The sequence below is a fragment of the Solanum stenotomum genome, chromosome 6 (assembly GCF_019186545.1).
Source record: "Solanum stenotomum isolate F172 chromosome 6, ASM1918654v1, whole genome shotgun sequence".
Lineage (NCBI taxonomy): Eukaryota > Viridiplantae > Streptophyta > Magnoliopsida > Solanales > Solanaceae > Solanum > Solanum stenotomum.
Genome location: NC_064287.1, coordinates 56,053,234 through 56,075,983, shown reverse-complemented (window position 1 = coordinate 56,075,983; position 22,750 = coordinate 56,053,234). Strand labels below are relative to the sequence as shown.

Here is a 22,750-nt window from a genome sequence, read left to right as displayed (position 1 = left end):
CTTGTATCAATTATGTGAGACAAAAGTAAAAAAAAAATCTGATATCGAACCTTCTGTTGGCCCTTGGTTTACTGGCCTTGTCGAAAAATCTGCCAGATATCATAATGCGAGTATATCAATGCAGAAAATATAAGAACTTAAGTGCATTATTATATAGAACTGCAAATAAATATACATGGCTCAAAAAAAGTCACAAATTTGGAAAATGTATGATTTTCTGGCAAATAGAGTTCTTGAACAGAATCCTACATGTACAAAATTTCCCAGATGCAGATTGACATCCCCAGCCACAGCTCGACGGCCTCATTAGGTGCAACCTTCTTGAATTGTAACAACCTCAACCTTCGCAATACCATAGAAATAGAGAGAGACAACTCTCTAGTCCACATCTTAAACGATCCAAATTTTAAGGGAAAAGTAGTAATCAAATCTAAAAAAGGGCAGCTCGGTAAACATTAGGGAAGTGCCACATCCAGGGGAGTTTAATGTAGTCAGGCCACCCTGGTGCAAGCAATTTCACAGCTCGAACCAAATCAACATACTAAAAAAAGTTGTAATCATCTCCATAAGCTAACCTCGATCACAACGAGAACAACTTTTGGATGTTTTGATTTTGACAACTTGAAGTGAAAGACAAAGTCCTTTAGATGTTGGTTAACAAAGAGAGTCAGTCGGTTGGCCATATGTCTTCTTTATCCAGTCCAGAACATCCACACAATCTTCATGCCCAATGAAATGCCTTTACATACAGAGGGATTTCAGGTTAGGAGTAAATGAGCGAAGATTTTTGCTTCTATATTTCAAGTTCATACCTGTTTATTGTACGATAGGTCTTCAATTCTGCAGCTTGACGGTGATTTCTTATATCTTTCCGCATACGAAGTGACTCAGGCATCTGGAGATGGCCATCGTGACTGTTATATGAATCGCATATGAAGCTAAGCACCTTTTCCTGTAAATGCCATTTTCAGATGTCAACAGGAGAGTTTGACGTGTTTCATGGCTCATGCTACTGAGAGATAAGGCCCAATAAAAGGTAAGATTAAACAATTAAACAATTTTTCATAGGGGAAGAAACGACTGCCTCTGCACATAAACAAACACGTTCCTTGAAAAAAGGAAAACTGAAAATTATCACATGCCAACTCCAAGTCAAAGAATCCCTATTTCTTACAATTAATTGTCACTGCCTATATTTTCCCTAAGGCAAGAATAAGCGTCTAAAACCAAAGGAAGTCATCGTGAAACTGATTGTAGCTCTATGAAAAAAAGAAGAAAACAATTTGAAAGAGAATCTTTCCACACTATGGTAATTATTGCTTTGAAAAGGATCCACTCTTGTTCTGAACCTTCCAGAATCAACCTTACCTATTCAGACTGACACAACACAGAACATACCAACCATGGGATACCCAAAGAAATGATGAAAATATCCGCATATATATAATGCATACATGACTGTATGTATATCATAGTGTCAATAAAAGGAATCATGAACAATTGTTATAAACCAGAAGAAACTCAGCTACTGCATCCGAATGAAGAGAAATATCCAACTTGATAAAAGTTCTATTTAACAAAGAGAAAGGCACAACAATTCCTTATAGAACAGAAATGGCATACCAAAGGTTTAGAAGCATCTATCCACTCATAAATCTGTTCATTGCGAAACCATGTCATCTGCCTTTTTGCAAAATTTCTGCACAAGAGTATAAGAATCAGTCAATCAGCTTATAACTTACAAGAAATAACATTATAGACAACAACAACATACCAAGTGTGACCCCACAAGTAGGGTTTGGGGATGGTAGAGTATACCAGACCTTACTCCTACCTTGTAGAAATAGAGATGTTGTTTTCGATAGACCCGGATTTAAAAAACATTTTCAGCAGTTTCAATATGGGAAAAGTAACAACAATGAAATAATGTGAAATGGAGAGCATTACACAACACAGAGAAAAAAGAACTGTAAAACCAGCGCTAAAAGAATATTGCTAATACTACGGCCAAGAAACTACAAGAATATTGCTAATACTACTGCCAAGAAATAGTATTATAGACAATCCAATCAAATCAGGAAAACCAGCACTAAAAGCATGGACCAGACCCAAATGTATGGAAGGGGCCAGAGCCCAGACAGGAGAAAGAGTGGACCAATTTAGGCAGTACTATCAGAAGTTCCTCACAGTTGCATCCACATCATCCATACTGCTCTTTTCTCATCTTGAAAAGTAACTATAGTATCAAGAAGTGTGGCTCGCTCAGCAGACAAGAAAGTGAGGGTTAAGTAGAAAGTTGTCTTCAACAGTAACAGGGGAGACATGATTAAAATTCTATCAGGAATAGTCGTGGAACTTTCTGCTGATCCATGGCAAATCCGCATACAATGACTACAACATATAAGCCTCCAGAACTAAACTGTGACACTACAGAGAAAAATTGCAGATAAATACAACAATTAAATGTCAAGAAAGAAAGGTTGTCTTAATATGTGAAATAATAGAGGAAGTGTTTGTTATGACTTATGACATAAGTTATTTTCTAAGAAAGACATTTTCATGAGGAAGTCATGCACTAGTGCTTGGTTACTGGGGGGTGAGGGGATGACCTCCCTCACTTATGGACGAAAGCCATTTTCGTTATAACTATGTTGACTTTTAATTCCATATCACTTGCTCCAACCAACACTTAAGACATAATTATTAATCTTTATTACTCAAATTTCGGTAAAACACTATCCAATTTGCTAAAATTATTATCAGTCTTTGATATGTATTTTTCCAAAAATTATTTAAACATTTTCTGGGAAAATAATCTTCCACTAAAAAACATTTCCCCGGAAATATTTTCCATAAAATAATTTCCGTTAGATCAAACACATTTCAATCAAGGAGGCCTTAACGGTTCTTACTAAAAGGCCATTTTATTGAAAGATAACATTTTGAAAAATTATATTTTATTACACAATAACACAGTCGTTTTCCCTACATCCATATCTTCTATACAAAGAAACCGAGAACAACAAAGATCATCACAATTTGAGACAATTACATAGTCACAGTGAAAGTAACATACCGTGATTCTTTCTGAAATTCAGATAAAAATTCATAGAAGTCCTGAGCAGAACTCCATCCTCCATTTTCCCTACATCTTAGAAGGTATTCCATTGCCTAAAAGATTTTGAACAAACACATATTAGTAAACAAACTATTGGACTGTGTTCAAGCTATAGGGATGCAAATATACTTGTCGGTAACCAATTGCTCGAGTAGCACAACTCGAGTTCGGCAAAAGACCCACATCAAGAAGCCACCCTGCCTCAGATAGAATTCCATCTGCTCCTGCAGTATGCACCATCATAATGAATTAATTAGGATCAATGTATTCTAAATAAAGTTGTTAAGGAACTAAAATGGAAAGCTCTTATTTAAAAGAAAGATTTATTTTAGTTGAAGCAACGATTAGTATCTCAAGGACTACAAAATTAAAGCACACTGGTTAACTCTTAGAAGAAGAATTAACCTTTATTAACAAAATGATCACTGGTGCTTAGTTGAATTGCTCACATTTCACTATCCAATTTCCAAAGAAATGTTTCTCCATTTATTCAGAAGAAACTTATCCGAAATACATATCCTTAGATGACATCAAGACTATGAACAATGAGAAAGAAAGGATGAAATTACTTCATCTAGTTTTTCCAAAATGTGAGAAAGAAAGGATCAAATTAATTCATCCAGTCTTATCAAAATGTTATGAAACGAAGAAGGGCAGGAAGGGAGGAAGAAAGAGAAGCAGATAATTAGCCCTAGGTATCATGATAACCGCAAAAATCTTAAGGCAGAAAAGAATGTTCTTCGTAGAAGGCTTGTGAACAATGGATGAGGCTGTGATTAAGAATTCCAAGACCTTAAAAGAATATTAAACAAAGCAAATAATCATAAAAATTTCATTAATCTTTTACCTAAGAGCATATCTTCACACCGAAAATCAATTGATCTATAGAGATCTATCCTATTGGTGGAAAGGAAATAACAAAGAAAATCATAATCCAAATCCTTTATTTCATTCTGCTGCAATTTGTCAGCAGAAGTCTTGACATCAGCAGCATCTATTTGACCTGATACGAGCTGTTCTCTAAAAGAATTATATGGTACTTCAAAAGCTGATGGAGGTGACCCAGTAGACTGCAAGACAAAAAATGTATTTAGTTTTTTCAACTAAAGATGAACTGAACAGGCTGCGACAACATGGACTAACAGTTGTGCACATCTCAATCCAGTCTCAACTATTCCATAACAACAAAGAGCTCTTATGAAACCAATACAAGTTCTCTCTACAAGTACATCAGTAGTTGACAGGAAACACAGATTCTCCCTGCAATCACATCGGTAAGTGACAAACAATAATACAGAAATCTCTAATGTCAACCTAACTCATACAACATGTGATCTAGCTTACAAAGAAGGGATCAAAATCAGAGCAATCGCACATGAAAGTTACACAATTTTACCTTAACAATTTCAAGCCTGCGACGCAAGCGATACCAATCATTTGCCGGTAAAGACTGGGCACCAGAATCACCAGCTTTAACCAACAACTGAACACCAGCATTCCAGTCTTCATCATTCTGTAAACTTGCAAGCTCTGAGTCGACTTCAGCAGCAATCTCTCGAGAGGCTTTTGGAACATCTGGCCTCCCATAAATAAACCTTAAACGTTGGACAGAATTTATTATGTGAGTTGGAAGATCATGCCCCTTTAGGTTAAGTGACTCAGTTGTAGAGACTGCATGAAAACGGAATTCTTGTACACCCAAGATCCAATTCTATTATCAGTTACAGGATATATGTAAGCTTCATTTTTAAATATAATAAAGCTTGTAAATAGACATCTCTCAACAAAACTTATCCTCATTCTTGCTCTCTCACAGTCTGTAGTTTTACAGAATGAATCTTCTTTGTTGAACAAGTTGCAACCAAAAAGTTTAGCTTTAGTTTTGAAATGTGCTCCTCATTCTAACCAGAAGCTTTCAAGTGTGAGCTGTAATATCCTACACATACCATCGCAAATATAATCCAGTACCACCCGCGACTATTGGAACACGGCCCCTATCAAGGATATCTCTGGTAGTTTGCCTAGCATCCTCAAAAAACTGTCCAACAGAATACTCTGATGACATATCCAAAAGAAAAGGAGAAAAAAATTGTGTTAGCACTAAAGGACAACAAATTCAAGGGCACATCATATAGGGCATTCAGTTAACTAAATATGACTATATGAGCAAATCAGACGAAGGAAATTTCACTTCAAATTACCACCCCGCCCAACTGGCACAGGTTCCCTAGAAAAAGGACTCTTGATCACAGTGGAGTTTGGAATGTTGTGTTAGTCTAAAGTTACAAATATCAGTGATTCACTAATCTCAACGATTTGTATAAACATTGCAAATGCCTTGAGCATAAACAAACAAAGGTGAAATGATAGATATAAAATGGTCAATTTGAGGGTTTCAACAAATTGAGGAATTTTGATGTGTTCCCTTCATTGATTTTAAGTTCTGATGTTCCACAAATATGGAAAGCAGAGGACTTCTATTGGTCATGACTGTCACTACGCACATGCCAACAAATATATGCACCGAATTACAATTTATGACAATGTAGAGGGCATAGATCATGCTTCATTGAGTGAAGGGATGAGCTGCACAGCTATTGAAATTCATGCAAAATAATGTTTCATTGCTTCAGACCCTCTAATTTAGACAGAAATACCTTCGGATGGATGCAATATGTCAACCAGATGATGTACTACTTCCTGCAAAACATACAGCAAAATAAGTCTGTCATGGCAGTACTCTGACACATGGTTCTATAAAATTCAAAAAGTATTTTCCATTCCTCAAACGGAAAAACAAGTAGTAATGAAGCTCCAGAAGTTAGTCATTCAGTACATCCAAAAATGAAACCAAAAGAACCAAAAATTAGGCGGAAACCAAAAGAAGGCAAAAAATGTTTCATGTTAAAGGCATGCCTCAAAAAACCAGGCAGTAAACATGCTAATATTAGCAAAACATAACTCAAATTTTCTAAAGCAATACCTTTCGTTCATCAAAGGAAGGCTTCGCTGAACCGACATCAAGCCCTCGATACACCTATAAAGCCAGAGAACAAAGCATAAATCAACTGAATTTCAACAAACATCATTCAGGAGCCATGATTTTCACTAAGTGGCTTAAAATTCAAAAAGTCCAACACTAGAATAAGCTATAATAGGGGTTGAAAATCTACAATATATACATAAAAATAATTTTAACCATGTATAACAAGTGTAATTTTCTCGACTCTACCTAGCTCCACCACTGCATTCAGTTAAACAACGCTGACAAGTTTGTGATAAATTGATAATCTTTGCTATTTCATTTAAGTTCAAGTTTTAGTACTTCAATTTTATTCAATTGTTTACTATCAATCTCAATTTTCTAACTAAGCAAACGGAAGTAATTTATGAGGCTAGATAAGTAATAACCTGTACAGAGTCCGCACTGATGATTTCACCATTGAGTCGCTTAGCGAGCTCTAATGCTAGCTTGCTTTTACCGGCACCGGTAGGTCCGGAAATGACAATAACTTTCTCTTTGGTAGAGGAGGCAGAGCAGGAGGTGAAGAGACGGCAACGGCGGCGGAGAAGTGTCTCCACCGTGTACGGCAGCCGGAGATAGCTGCTTATTCGAACGCCACCAGTCCCGACGGTGCTTATCATGACTGGAGCAACTGGACCGATTGGCTACCGGAGAGGAGCCAAGTCCCTTTTTAACACTATAGTTTAGAGGCCTCTTAATTGAATTTTTAAAAAATTAATACTAGTATTTGTTTGATAAATATGAAAATGTTATTATTTGTGAAAATTATTAGTCTCTGTTAAATGATGCGTAAATAATAATTTATAAACAATATTTTTTAAAAAAGATATGACATTATAAATTGCATATAGTTCATATTATTTTTTTTATAAATAAATATTTGTAATAACATATTAGTATGACAAACTTTTAAACATATTAATTTCAATGATTCACTAATCTAATAAATTAGCAATTAGTACTAATTAGTTGTTCACGTGTTACATATAATCTCTTTATATTGAGTGTAATTTATTTTAACTTTTATAAATTTAAAATGATGAGTTTTGTTTGTAAAATATAAATTTGAAATTGTTGAATTGATTTTGGTGAAAGTCCATGTAAATTGTCCACTTGATATTCTTTTACTTTTGTGGTCTCATTGTTAAACAATTTTGAGTACATTATAATTGTATGTGCTAAGGTTTGAATTCGATGTAAAATTTGTTTGTAATGACATTACATTCATATATAGAGAGAGAGTTTATTACACAATACTTTAGTCATTTTGATGCAATACAATAAAATTCAAGTGATCATCCATGAACTTATCTTGTTTCTCCTTCTTGCTTTGATCAATTTCACCATAGAAATATGAAACAAATCCACATAGAGCTAGGAAAATAGCAACTCCCTTTTCAACTTGAAATTTTTCATGAAATAAAACTATAGCTAATATTTCAGTAACAGGAAGTAAAAAGGCACCTATTATTCCAGAAAGCAAAGATGAAGAATAAAATATTACTCCAACTAATCCCAACAATGCTAATTGCCAAATAATAGCACACAATATTAGTACCAAATAATACTTAGCTTCTCCAATCTCGTATTCACTTGCCTCCTTTGGAATTGCCTGTCAAATAAGATGTTAATATGTTTTGGTTATATCTGATAAAAAAAATATATTATTTTAAAGATATTTATGTATAACTTAGAAATAATATTCTTATCTCACAACATAAAAGTTAGATTTATATACATTCTATTATTTGTAAAGTCTACTTATGAGATCACATATTGTTGTTGTTGTTAAAAAATATCATGAGAGTACAATGATAGTAGAGGTGGGGTGGTAGAAGTGGGTTAGTCAAATAGTGGTGATGGGGAGTATGGTGGTAGAGAAATAAGGAGAGTGTTTTTAAACTTTGAATTTCGCTTGCGTCATGAACATAACTTGTTAAATTTGAAGTTTTAGCCATAATTCATAAGCAACACTTTTCACTTAGTAGATAATGAGGCAAGCGAACTCAAAAATTCAAGATCTAAGGTCATTGAATGTAATTTTATTTAAGGAGACAAGTTGCTTAGAAGTGGAATTCATTTTTTTCTTTTACTTATTTTTACTTGTCTACTATTTAAAAATAGATATTCGTTTTTAAACTAATTATACTTATATTATATTATTCTTAAAGTACTATTTATTTTTCAATATTTAGATTACTTATGTTATTCGTCATTTTGCCTATTTTATTTCGGAATAAATTATCCGAGATTATTGTACTAGCCAAGGACAGGAATTTATCCCAATATTAATTATTAATTTGAAATAAGTTATCCACTTATCAACGAAACAACAAATTAAGTAACATCATAATTTAAACTCAAAATTATTTGGTGTTATACTTCGCATCAAACAACCCGTTAAAGTAATACTCCTATGTCCCATTTTATGTGGCACTTTTCATTTTTCGAGAGTCAAACAGTTTAAGTTTGACCAGAAATTTGCGCATGAAATCTTCATTTTTTTTAAAATGAAATTTATATATTTGTAAACTACGTAAAAAGTATTATAAGTCATAACAATTGATAATTTAAAATGTTTAAAAGATCTATGAAAGATTTACGGTCAAATTTAAACTTGTTTAAATCACGAAATTCGAAAAGTGACGCATAAAATGGGACGGAGGGAGTACCATAACTAGTATGAATAACTAACCAGACTAACTTCCAAGTTTCAACTAACTCAATTTAAATTTCAGAAAATTACAACTTCCAAAAAATTTAACTTCAAAAATTTATGATCCTTAAAAGAAGAAAATGGAGAGGAATACCTGGAAATCGTTGTTAATGATCATTCCAATGGTGCAAAAAACAGTAGCAGAAACACCAATAATCAGCTGAATCTCTAACACCATAGTGTAACTAATAGCAGTTTTTGCCTTTATGTAAATCAACTCAATAAGTGATAGCATTAGCCCAAAACAAACCGCACCCATAACCGTCATCACAAACCCAATCACATACTCCTTAACAGAAACACCGGCCGGCAGATCGCCGTTCCCACGGAGTGCTAAAGTTGCAGCTCCGGCGATTAACAGAAAAACAGATAACTTCGAATACACAGTCAATTTTTGCTTTACTAATAGTACAGCGAAGAGTGCGGTGAACGCGAGTTGAGTTGCGTTGATGAGAGATGAAGTTGAAACGGGTAATTTTGCAGGTCCCCATGAGATAAAGTAACCGTCGAGACCGGCGATGATTCCGACGCCGGTAGATCCGATGATTTCTCGACGAGTTATGGAGAGGATTTTGGCGGTCGCCGGAGATTCAATTTTCCGGCGGTGAAAATAGGAGATGGATAAAGGGATGAGGATTAAGGGACAGGCAATAGTTTGTAACCAACTGGAGAGCCAAATTCTTTGACCTCCATGGATGAAGTAGAAACGAGAGATTAAAGGGCCACCACAGTTGCCTATTGAAAACATAATTATGTTCAAAATTAGTAAGGTAAACTTCTTCATTTTTGCTAATCTATAATCAGTTTCTAATCATCGTATATTTATAACATAGCTAAATTATAATTCACCAAATTCATAACGTGCTAATTTTTTAAATCTTTTTTTTAATTTAAGCCATGCGCACCTTGACTAGTATATATCACATGATATCAGTCACCTCTCATCAATAACAATAATACGTACAAGATAACTCTGTATGGAATCAAGTTTATGATAGATGAGAAGAAATCACTAGTATATTCTGTCTCCACTAAATTTGGACATCAAAACTTCATGATTGTCAACTCACTTCATTAACAATGATGCTTAATTTTTTTTTTAAATAACTTTGGTTAGGTTGTTATCGTTTTCTATACATAAAAAAAAGTACTTAAATAAAACAAAAGTCCTCTACATTAGTGCCTTCCATGTTCCTCTTAGGGTAAATTATATCCAGATTCAAGGGAAATGTTTATTTATATTATCATAATAAAGAGGAGTCAACTCTTTAATTTAGCTGTCTTTCTCTGACCTTTTAAAATTAAGAAAATGATATAATGACATATCTGATGAAAATAATTCTTTATTACATTAATGTGTTTTATAGTAATGATCAATGGCAGTCAAATAAGAACAGATATCGTTGTTATATTTCATCTCTTCAAACAAATTTAGTTATGAGCATAACGGTCTTATAATTTCGATAGAGAAAAAAATCTATAAGTGAGTTTTCGAAAAAAATTCAAACGAATAATTTCAATGGAATTGAAATTTAATTTCTTATTTTACTATGTTCAACTCTATGTATTTCTCTATCTGTAGAGTACATTAAATGTATAAAAATGACTATTATAAAGTTTCTCGTATTCGTATTAACAGCTACTCTAGGGAAAATATTTTTATATAGTGCTGACGATTTAATGCTAACTATTTTTGTAGCCTCGAAATTTTACAGTTTCTGCTCCTATCTATTATGAGGATATATGTACTAAGAAAAATGTACGATCTAATAACATTACTATGAAAAACTAAAGATACGTTAAGATTTATTTTTTAATGGGAATACGAGCAAGGAAGAACAAAATGAATCATTAGAAAGAAAACGAAAAGATTAAAGAAAGTTAAAAAATATTAAATGAAATAAATGCTGAAAAGATATTATCCTTTTTTCATCTTGAGAGTGTAAATAATTGAGGGGGGATCTTTACGTATTTAATTTATATGGTAAACTTAGTATCGTTGTCAGTGTTGTAAGAACATGTTATAGTAGGTAACTTATCTTATTTTAAGATTTCAAATTTCACATTAAAGAGAGTTACCTATAGATATCATTTAGAGCGACTTGATAGTATAAATAATTTAATACTATCTTTGTCTCATATAAGATGAGCATCTTGCTAAAAGTATTACTTGATCACTTACTAAATTAGGATAACATTAATTATTTTTCCTATTTTACCCTACAATTAATATGACTTTGTAGTATATTTTTTACAATAACAATATACCTATTTAAATATTTTTTAAGGCTCTTGATGTACCTAACTACTCATTATATCACCAACCAGTAGTTGCTTTCAAATTCTATGCTTAAATTACAAGACATATATTTCCTCCTATTTTACACTATGCTTAATCTTAATTCTACTCCCACCAATATGACAACCCAACCCACACAGGATCGTAAGATCTTTTTCCTTTTTCCTCTTGCATTAATCTCTCTTTTTCTTCTTGGAACTCTTAGATTTTTACTTGATAACTTGAAAAATAACCAATTCCAATTTCTATGGCAAAATAAGTTTCTTAGAGTACCAATAAATGTTTCTGAGAATGAAATAATTGAAGAAAGTTGCAATGTATTTGAAGGAAAATGGGTTTGGGACAATGTAACATATCCACTTTATAAAGAAGAGACATGTCCTTATTTAGTTAAACAAGTTACTTGTCAAAGAAATGGAAGACCTGATTCTTTTTATCAGAATTGGAGATGGCAGCCTCATGGTTGTAACTTGCCAAGGTAAATGAAATTTGATCTTACATTTTAGCGGCGGATTGTTTTGTAAATGTTTGTTGATCTGATCAGGTTCAATGCTTTGAAGATGTTGGAGATGTTGAGAAACAAAAGGATCATGTTTATTGGAGATTCTATACAGAGAGGCATGTTTGAGTCAATGGTTTGTCTTGTTCAATCAGTAATTGCAGATGGTGATCATACTATCAAAAGAGTTCCTCCTAGAAAGATTTTCAGAATTGAGGTGCTAATGGAGTATTTAACTTGAATTTGTGTACACAAATTTTCACCTATAACATTTGTTGTTGTTTATGTTGTAGGAATTTAACACGTCGATTGAATATTACTGGGCTCCTTTCATGGTTGAATCTATATCAGATCATGCAACTAATCATACTGTAATGAAGCGACTAGTTAAGCTTGACTCTGTAGAAAACCATCGCAAACTTTGGGAAGGAGTTGATATTTTGGTTTTTGAAAGTTATGTGTGGTGGATGCATAAACCTTTCATCAATGCAACGTAAGTACCCTTTTCACTCACCTCCAAAAAAAAAAACATACAAAATTAGTGCAGAATGAACTAATATTGTTCTGTTTCTGCAGATATGGATCTCCTGAAAACGTTCGAGAATATAATGTAACAACAGCATATAAATTGGCGTTGGAAACCTGGGGAAGTTGGATAGAGTCGAGTATTAATCCTCAAAAGCAAAAGGTTTTCTTCGCGACAATGTCCCCAACACATTTATGGTGAGTCTAGACTCATTAGTTTGTGTCGATGAGAGGATATTCTCTCTAACAACTTAAGCTTTTATATGAGATGGTCAGAAGTCCTGAGATCTCTGGATCAATTGTGTATTAGACATAAAAAAATCTTTCATTCATTTGCAGGAACTGGGAATGGAAAGGTGGAATTGATGGAAACTGCTTTAACGAGACGCAACCAATGGAAGGACCCTACTGGGGAACTGGTTCAAATCTTGAAATCATGTCGATCTTGAAAGATGTAATTGAAAAACTGAAAGTTAATGTGCGTTTGCTGAATATTACTCAGTTGTCTGAGTACAGAAAAGATGGTCACACTTCAGTTTTTGGTGAACGGAGAGGTAAACTTTTGACTAAAGAAGAAAGATCAGAGCCAAAGACTTATGCTGATTGTATTCACTGGTGCTTACCAGGAGTACCTGATACATGGAATCAGTTGTTATATGCAATTTTGCTGCAAGATTACCGTAATCATTGATAGAAAAATTGGTTTAGTAAATGATACTTTTTTTTCTTCTTACAATTTATGTACCTTTTAGCTTATTTTCTTATTTTTATTGACAGAGTGTAAAGGTTTTACGAAACAATAATGCAACAATTTGAGTAGTACTCTAATGAAACTTAAAGTGCATTCTGGGCATGAATTCAACTAGTAAAGGATCATGGACATAAAAGGTTGGATTATGAAACATTAGAAAATAATTGGAGTCATTCAACATTAGTTCAATTAACATGTGTTTGAAAATAAGTAAAACAATAGAATTGAAATGAGATCAAACTATAATTTACCAATATCTTAGTACATCAAAGTTTTCATATAAGCATAAGGAGGTTAGATTTGGTCACTCAACGCACTCTTTAACTACTATATCATTTGATCTACAATTATGGAGAACGACCATGTCTTCATGAACTTGTCCAATGATCAAATGCAATAAATTTTAATTCATCTGTCTTTCTTCCAGTTTTGGTGCATACTAGTTTAGCAGAAGATGAACCACTTACTGGAGGAAATGAATGCCCCAACTGGAGAAACTTAGACGTGCTGAAACAACTACATATAATAGAGAACAAACAACTCCTGACATATAGTTGACATTCCAAGTACAAATAGCAGCATTGTTTCGTTGAACAAAACTAACTTGTACTGATATATAGTCGATTAAAAAATAATCATCAATGGGTCAGCTCCCTTTCGACTTGCAAAAAGAGGGTGTAGGAACAAGTATTTGGCGCTCTAAGTAATGCATGCAAGTAATTAACACAACACCAAAAGAATGATCAATACCCAGTGCAGTTGACAGAAAGAATTTCCACTAAGTATTGAAAAGGTCAAGCTTCCAGTACAAGATTTTCCTTCACCTACACAAGTCATGACCCTTTGAACGAGAAGTTGTTATGAATATAATTAGCAAATGATGCACAGTATCAATGGACATCTTAAACCACACACCACAGCAATTAAAAGCCCATACAACTCTTGATGGAACTTTGACAACTAAAACCAGAAGTGTTGACTAGCTAGACGAGAGCCAGAGACATCCAATCTCATAACTGGCTCAATTTTGGGTAGAACACAGCCAAGTTCGCAACAAAAGCTGGATGAATTTTGGGGTAAGGTCTGATTTTTTCGCCTTATATTAGCCGGAATCACAAAAACAACAACACACCCAGTGGAATCACACAGAGTGTACGCATACCTTACCCAGAATCGCGAACAAACGTATGAAATTTAGGTACTTGACAAACAATCAGTTCAAGTGTAGCATCCACATTTTCAAAGATAGGAAACACCTATAGTTAACTGCTGCTCACAGCAGAGGCATCTGACACGTAAACAAATAATTCTCACCTAAAAAGGGACGATTATGAAAGACAATCTAAAACAAGTCAAATAAGCAACTTGAGACAAACTCATGACAATGTAAAGATTTAGGAGTTGTGACTCAGAAGCCACTCAGACCTCAGAATGCAAATTCATATCAATCCAGCATGGACAACAACTCACTCACAAACAAGTTGGGGACCGTTCATATAAAAATCGAAATTCAAAATTAATTAGAAACACTCAATATTCCAATATACTTGCAGATCTAATCAAATATCACCAATTCTCACACCTACAAATAGTGATAAGAGGGTTTCAACTTTTCAACCAAGAAACACTTCCATTACAATATGCATGCGAGGTTAATAAAAAATCACCAATTTTCACATCTACAAAATGTAATGAAGGATGTTAACGTTCCAACAGAAAACACTTCACCTACAAAAGAAAAAGAGAACTAGTATCTGGGAGAGAAACTAAGTTAATCACCGACCCACTCTAACTGTGTCACTCTACTAAATGTAAAGGACGTTACTACATGCCAAAATTATATAAACTAACCTGCAAAGGCAAAATGAGGTGATCTGTGGTGGGACTGAAAATTAAAACATTGCAATGTCAAGCATGTATACTTAAGCAAGGTTACTAACGAATTTAAGACTTCCTTCTACTAAATGCAAAGTACGTTACTACATGCTAAAATTATATAAACTAACCTGCAAAGGAGAATGAGGTGATCTGTAGTGGGAGTGAAAAAATTAAAACATTGTAATGTTGAGCAAGAATACTTACGCAAGGTTACTAACGAATTTAAGACTTCCTTTACTTGGGAGGGTCAGGATCTATAATCTAATTATTGCAATTATTCTCTACCAAAGGCTGATTGTAATTATGAATGTTATTCAAAATTTAGTCTTGTCTTGAAATTCTAGATTGTATCGTAAATTGTTTGATCCATTACTGAATTCAAGAAGCACATTCTTGAATTTTGGTCTTTTCTTTATTTTCAGTTCTTTTTCATTTTTAAATTTTATTTCAAGCTTCGGCAATATCTTTAAATTCTTAATTTTCTTTATCAAGTTCTTTGGGTTCTAACGCAATTGTTATCAAGATCTGACATACACTCAGCTACATTTTCTAAGGACTTTAAAATTTTATATTAAGCTTCGGTAATTTCTTTAAATTCTTGATTTTCTTTATCAAGTTTTTCGGGTCCTAATACGATTGTTACCAAGATCTGACATATGCTCAGCTACATTTTCAAAGGCTTCGAGCAATGTAGATTGACAGACTAGGATAACTTTAAAAAAGTGAAGGAGGGAGGAATGACTTTATGCATTGTTTGCCTTGGCTTGCGGTGCAGAAACCATCCTTGAGATGGAGAAATTTGAGAAAAGGGAAAAATAACTCACATTTCTTTTTATTATAAAACTAAACAATTTGGAGGAAAACCCTACCGAGAACAGCCTCTCTACCTCTAAGGTAGTGGCAAGGTTTGTGTACATTCTACCCTTCCCATACCCTATTTTGTGGGGTTAGTTGTTGTTGTAATGCCAGATAGTACAGTATGAATCTTTTTGGATCATGGGTGATGCAAGGAGAGTTGGTGGGAAAATGTCAATTTCACTTTATGCTGGAATTTAGGAAGAAAAGGAAAAGTAACGGTTGGAACATGGCTCCTCTAGCACTCAGGTATCATGTTCTAAGAGAGCAATCAGAAAACCTAATAAAAGGATTGAAAACTCACTTGTACATATTAGAAGATCGTGTTTATTTTGCAATGACCATTATAATATCATCTTTTTTAACTCGTGGAGTTCCAAAAAGAATCAAGTATGTATAGTTCACAAGTGTGATCACTGATCAGCAAGTAATTATACTTTTGTATGAACTTCTTCATATCTATGTTTCCCGGACACTTCAAAAATGTCAAGGGGTGCGTGTCGGATCCGCCAAAAGTAGTGTACTTTTAGAGAACCCGACACAGGTGCAGCATAGAAAGTGAAGAGTCCGCGCAACTTAGCTCCATATTGTATGTTGCTTATATACAAGTGAAGCCCTCATTTACGTTGATAACAAAATTACGTTACCAAAAAAATCACTTTCAATAATAGACGTATCCTAAACAAAAGTATTTTCAGCAAGATTGCACCCAAAAACCAACTTTAGACAGGTCTTATGCTTGACTTCTATAAGCCATCACAACACAGAAAAGGCACATCCTCAAATAGACAAGCCACACACAAGTGAAATACAACTTTGCCAGCCACAACTTTGGGAGACTCATAAAATGCAAAATGAGGGAATCAAATGGCACTGCCATCCAGTTCACAAATGCAATCAATTGCAGCCAAGATAGTCGCAACATAATATCAATTAATCAAACTCATCCTTCCAAATCATCCTCCAAAATGTTGCATCCCTCTTTTATTGTCATAAAAAAAAAACATCCTCTCAAATCTCAAAAATAATTGATGAACATATATTGGACAACAAGGCAGACAATCGGGCACGCATAAAACCAATGCTTCATCACACATAGCTGGCAAAAAAAAGGCACAAAAGAAGAAGAATTCTAGATTCAGACAATTAAAATTTAAAGAAACGAAGGTCCTCCAAATACCATAAGAAACTAATTTCAGCAACTTCAACAGCAATCTAAAAGTCGTTTCAATACAGCACATCGTTTCTAAGGCTCAAAAGCGTACAAGACATTACTATATTTATATCCAAACACAAACTCCAACTAGAACTCAAAAAGCCCAAGGCCTCCTGAAGAGAGAAACAGCCTGACTACCACAATGTAGAAGGAAATCAGTAAAGAGTGCAAATGCAGAAGCCAAAGTAGATAGCAAATCAAAACCATCAAACCAGACTCATAAACATCTGCATTCATCCAGAACCACTAAAAGCAGCTGCACCAAGCTGTCAAAACACCTGAATCAAACATCCATTCACAACTCAATAGATCATTCCACATACAAAAACAAGACAATCTTCAAGTGAAATCAAAAGAAAGGAACATGATAGTAGTTAAAACCTTTACAGCAACGCAGAAGGACAGTACAAAAACAGAGAGAATCAATCTAATCAATCCAGGATTAAGAACAATTCATCAAAAGACAGACAACATCAGTCGACACAATCACTATCTGGAAGAAGAACAACAACAATCAATCTAATCAAGCTGGAATTAATAACAACGCATTAAAAAAAGACAGTGTGACAGACAAACATCACAATCAAAATCTAATCAATCGGGGTAATTGAAGTGGAAACAGAGAAAAAATTAAGGGATGATCTTGGACAATATCCCATTGCTTGAATTCTTGATTGTTGTTAGGTGTTCTCAAAGCAAAATTTAAAGGTAACAAAAGAAAATAAGTAACATTCAAGGCACATAGATAGCACAAAAATAAAGAAAGGGAAGAGACAAATAAACTTTCATTTACAAAGCTTGTTCAATGATGTATGTTCCTTTATCTAATGCAAAATGCCACTCTAAAATCTACATACATTGATTAAGACACATTCAACAAATTTCAAGAACACAAAGAACCCAAATATATGTGAATGAACCATACTGCCATAAAACAAATTTCATTAATTACATTAAGGGAACTTCTTTAGTGGTTCTTGCCTTCCTCTAGTTTTTTCTCGTTTTATCACACCTCGTCTTACTTACTAAAAGCTCATAACAGAAAAGATTGGTGAACATTAAGTATATCCACAACCAGATCATAGAATCAGCAAGCACATTCCACCAAAACTCATTAAAAATTACGTGTACTTTACCAGCACATCACAAAAATGTTTATCATTCCAATCAAGCCTACACACAACATTTTCAAACACGAATATTCTACAGGCAGGATGCAAAGCATACAGATGGAAAAAGAATACTTGGCCACTGATATACTCAAGGGACTGACAGATAGAACTACTAACAGAAGTGACCAGAAGTCCAAGATCGACCAAATCTGAGAGCACCAATCACAACAATCACATGAAAGGAGAGGAAGAAGTTTACCTCAGTAATATGAATGCATCCCCTGGTACATACCCCCAGGTGCAACTCTAGGTGCAGCTGATGCCCCAGGGCCTTGGTTTTGTAGCCCGTGAGGTTGATGTAAAGAACCGTAATGAGAACCCTGTTGTGGATAATCTCCCGATGGCATCCCAGCTGAGCTTGGGGGTTGCCCATACATTGAAGATCCACGGCCAGCACCACCTAATGTACTACCAGCGCCAGGTAATCCACCACCAGCACCTCCCAATGCCCCAGCACCGCTATAACCACCACCGCCAGCAGTAGCACCACCGGTCAACCCGCCATATCCAGCTCCACCATAATGAGACCCCCCACCATATGGACCACCAATCCCTGAACCGTACCCACCACCCACAGATTGGTTCCCATAAGATGAACCACCAGGACCACCCACACCGATACCATTTCCACTACCCAATGCCGAATTGGGACCATGTCCATACCCGCCATATGAAGAATGCCCTGAAAATCCACCATAACCACTAGGCGCACCATATTGCCCAGGACCCATCGGATCACCATGTCCATCTGTTTGGACCTGAGGTCCTCCTGTACCTCCTACACCAGGCTTTTTCTTCCCATCAATAGCCAGCTTACAGTTCAACTGATGCCCATCAATATTCTTAACAGGATCCACCAACGAAGACTGTGCTGCCTCCGCTGTCTTGTACACAAACAAAGCATACCCTTTTGACTTCCCAGTGGCCTTATCAAACCCTAACGGCCCTTCCTCAATCTCCCCATACATCAAAAAATGCTGTAAAATCCTCTCGGATTGCATATCATACGGCACATTAGATACATAAATCTTCCTCAACGACACATCCACTGGATTATTCGAACTCCCACCACCAGGCCCACCTTGAATCCCAGCTGAAGCAAGCTGAGTAACCGTAACTCGACCATCAATGTGTTTACTCGGTTGCTTTAACGCAAGTAAAGCTCCATCAACATGCTTAAACGTAACAAATCCATAACCTTTGCTCTTCCCAGTATTTTTATCAAGAATAACAACAGCTTCTTCTAACTCACCGAATGTTCCAAAAATTGACCTGATTTTTTCAGTGGTAGTTTCCCAGCCAAGCCCACGAACAAAGAGCTTTCTTTTAGTAGCGTCACGATCGGAGATTTCTCGAACTTGGTCAAGCACGTCGGTATGACGAACGACAGCATTCTGTAAGATTTCTAACATTTGATCAGATGTAACAGATTCAAGAATCTTCCGGGCATCTTCGATTGAAAGCCTACTCGCAACAGGAACGTCAGTGACGACGCCGTTGTCCTCAAGCTTCCTCTTCTTCATCAAGTCCATTTTTTTTTAGCTCAAGAACTCTACGGAACAATGGAGCTTAAAACCTAAATCCTAATTCTCTGTGCAACCCTATATATTTAAGATGATAATGTGGATGGGTTCGGTTTTGGGCTTTTAAGATGGCCCAATTGTCATGACATGCCACTTTGTAATTAAAATTCGGCATAAAAAGGGGAAAATAAGCAAATATTCCATAAAAGCAAAATAATTGCAAACATATACCCTTTTATATTCTTATCCTACTAAATAATTACACTATATACCCCATTTACTAATTTCACTTAACTAATACTAAATCAATATCATATATAATATATTGGTATCATTAAGGCTGATAATTTCGTTGAATTGATACTAAATCAATATATATATATATATATATATATATATATATATATTGTATTGGTATCATTAAGGGTTCTTGTTCAAAAAATACTCATTAGTCAATAATACTATAAGAGTATATATTCTTATTGACTAATGAGTAATTTTTGAACAAGAAACCTTTTTTTGGTAACTATAATTATATTACCAGATTTTCAAGATGTACAAATTTGAAGCTTTAGACATGGACATTTTCCCAAGTCTCAAAGCCCATCACCCTTGCCTTAATCAGGCTCTTATGCTAGAAAATCTACCAAGGATAGAAATTTAAATTTTGCATTGCATTAGCCAATCTAGGAGTCATGCTACTACTACAATGAATTTCCTAAATTAGTTTTGTAATTTCCTCTATGGTCCTCTCCCTTTGTTGGAAAATTCTGTAATTCCTCTCTTGCCAAATGTAGTAAATAGTTGCAACCAATGTCATTATGTAAATAGCTTGAACAAGAAACCTTAATGATATCATAATATATATATATATATATATACACTCTTATAATATCACTGACTAATGAGTAATTTCTGAACAAGAAACATTAATGATATCACAACAATATACATATATACTCTTATAATATCATTGACTAATAAGTAATTTCTAAACAAGAAACTTTAATGATACCAATACAGTATATATATATATATATATATATATATATATATATATATATATATATATATATTGATTTAGTATCAGTTAAACAAAATTATCAATCTTAATGATACCAATACAGTACATGATACCGATTTAGTATCACTTAAGCGAAAATTATCACCCTTAATAAATGAGGGGTATGAACTGTAATTATTTATAAGAGAATGGGTATTTCAGGAATTACTTTGGATTTGGTTATGAACTTGTAATTATTTTAGATTTTAAGGCTCATTTATGTAGTTTTCCCTAAAAATAAGTGGGAAGAACTTAGAGTTATGGAGAGGTTAGTGGAAGATTCTAGAACTTGCTAGAGAATTTCCTTAGAAGACTCTTGAAACCCTTTAGATATTTTAAGAATACTTTGAAATATCTTAGAACATGTAGAGAGTTCTAGAGAGGGACCAAAGTGTAAATACTTTAGGAACTTGTAAAGCAATTTTTATTTACACTTTAGCCCCTAAGGTAGTATAAATAGATGGGGCATTCATTTGTAAGTCATCTAAGTTTGAAGCAAGCATCACTCAACTTGTAAAACATTCTCCAAGCAATACAAAAGTCTTCTTCCAAACTTTCCAAATCTTTCTTTCCATTCTCTTAGCGATCTTAGTCTTAAAGGTTTACTTGAGCTTACAAGATCTTGAAAGAGTAGTGAGTAAGTTGTCAAGTGCCGCACGGAGCTTTAGTGAGACTCTAAGTCTGTGACACAATGCTAACAAACCCAATCTTTGAAAGATATATTCATGTATCTCTGGTTCATGTTTACGAGATGATAAAATATGGTAAAAACTATATTGAAAATTAGTTCATGTTAGAAAAGGACGTATTGATTCGCATAAAAATATATATAGAATGTTTAACGTTATTCATATTCAAGTAAGTTTCAATAACATCATCATACTTACAGATGTATGAAGTCGAGTAGGTTTTTAATCCTCTGTTTGATACTTCTGAATTCAAAGATATTTAAGAAGATATATTCATGTATCTCAAATTATATTTTTGAAATGATAAATACAGTAAAAACTATATCAATAATTAGTTTGTGTTTGAAATTGATATAATGATTCACGTAAATATGTACATAAAATGTCAAAGAAAGATATTCATGTTCAAGCAAGCTTCAATAATATCATTATTACAGTACAGTAACAAGTAACAAATGAATGAGGTCGAATAGTTTCTTAATCCCCCGATGTCTTCTGAATCCAAAGATATTTAAGATGATATATTCATGTATTTCGATTCATATTTCTAGGATGATAAAATATAGTAAAAGATACATTAATAATTAGTTTGTGTTGAAATGGATATAATGGTTCACATAAAGGTGTACATAGAATGTCAAAGAAAATTATTCATATTCAAGAAAGCTTCAATAAATGAGGTCAAGTAACTTTATGATCCGCTTGATACTTCTAAATTCAAAAGTACAGAAGAGGAACAATGTTTGTTGCTCAAATTACATCAGTAACTGTTATCTGTATGATAGTGGATCAAGGTATGCAGCGAGCAAAAATCATGATAAAAGGTCCCGATCTCAAAAAAATGCAACATTAGGGGCTATTCATCCAAGTGGTTTTCATTCTTTTTGCTTTAACTCGAATCTATAGTCTTTGAGTTGAAAATGGAAGGTATTTATTTTTGAAACCCTCTCTTGTCAATTTTTGGATGGTTATGAGGATAGACAAAAGTAGGCTGAAGAAATATTACAGAAAGGTAATAAGACAGAATATGATAACTTCAGATATCGATAATATAATCTTAGATAAGAAGATGTGGATGACGCGTATTAGGGTAAAAGGTTGACATGTAGTATAGTGTGAAATATTGTACTTGTTATATTACTGTAGCTCTTGTTCTTTTATATTTATTATTACTTATTAGTGTTTTGTCATTAACTAGTTTTATTGTTTATTATTGTTTCCGATTATCTATCCTAATATGTTGTTGATTGTGTTCGCATTATGTTGTTGTTGTTTTTGTTCTATTCTGGTAGACCTTACAATGTTTCATTGTTACATGTTATATTTGTTTCAGTGTCTCATACTTCTTTGTACGTAGATTTGCGGCACTTGAGCCAAGAGTCTTTCAGAAATAGTCACTCTACCTTTACGAAGTCATGATA

The 22,750-nt window shown here is 34.1% G+C and overlaps 4 protein-coding genes across 7 annotated transcripts; 1 reads left to right on the top strand and 3 right to left on the bottom strand.

The window, feature by feature from the left end:
- Positions 1-130: 130 nt before the first annotated feature.
- On the bottom strand, positions 131-6,827 carry LOC125867808 (tRNA dimethylallyltransferase 9). Of its 4 annotated transcripts, none has more exons than XR_007446673.1 (12): positions 6,530-6,826; positions 6,102-6,155; positions 5,776-5,818; positions 5,065-5,173; positions 4,515-4,713; positions 3,966-4,188; positions 3,248-3,342; positions 3,077-3,171; positions 1,624-1,699; positions 813-952; positions 576-739; positions 131-501 (listed from the first exon to the last, which is right to left on the bottom strand). XR_007446673.1 is itself a non-coding variant. In XM_049548388.1 (11 exons), exons 1-11 carry the CDS (start codon positions 6,761-6,763, stop codon positions 655-657), a joined length of 1,197 nt encoding a protein of 398 aa, XP_049404345.1. In that variant the 5' UTR covers positions 6,764-6,827; the 3' UTR covers positions 131-654. The 4 variants fall into 4 exon arrangements, 2 of the variants coding, with proteins under 2 accessions (XP_049404345.1, XP_049404343.1); XR_007446674.1 differs by having other exon boundaries at positions 131-430; XM_049548388.1 differs by having other exon boundaries at positions 131-739; positions 4,122-4,188; positions 6,530-6,827.
- Positions 6,828-7,399: 572 nt separating this feature from the next.
- On the bottom strand, positions 7,400-9,696 carry LOC125869364 (purine permease 1-like). The gene is made up of 2 exons (XM_049549944.1): positions 8,954-9,696; positions 7,400-7,755 (listed from the first exon to the last, which is right to left on the bottom strand). Exons 1-2 carry the CDS (start codon positions 9,641-9,643, stop codon positions 7,402-7,404), a joined length of 1,044 nt encoding a protein of 347 aa, XP_049405901.1. The 5' UTR covers positions 9,644-9,696; the 3' UTR covers positions 7,400-7,401.
- Positions 9,697-11,191: 1,495 nt separating this feature from the next.
- LOC125869363 (protein trichome birefringence-like 31) lies at positions 11,192-12,885 on the top strand. The gene is made up of 5 exons (XM_049549943.1): positions 11,192-11,636; positions 11,703-11,874; positions 11,951-12,150; positions 12,234-12,380; positions 12,522-12,885. Exons 1-5 carry the CDS (start codon positions 11,206-11,208, stop codon positions 12,871-12,873), a joined length of 1,302 nt encoding a protein of 433 aa, XP_049405900.1. The 5' UTR covers positions 11,192-11,205; the 3' UTR covers positions 12,874-12,885.
- Positions 12,886-16,778: 3,893 nt separating this feature from the next.
- LOC125867195 (UBP1-associated protein 2C-like) lies at positions 16,779-19,651 on the bottom strand. Its single transcript, XM_049547622.1, has 2 exons — positions 18,254-19,651; positions 16,779-17,160 (listed from the first exon to the last, which is right to left on the bottom strand). Exon 1 carries the CDS (start codon positions 19,584-19,586, stop codon positions 18,255-18,257), a length of 1,332 nt encoding a protein of 443 aa, XP_049403579.1. The 5' UTR covers positions 19,587-19,651; the 3' UTR covers positions 16,779-17,160; position 18,254.
- Between the last annotated feature and the right edge of the window lie 3,099 nt (positions 19,652-22,750).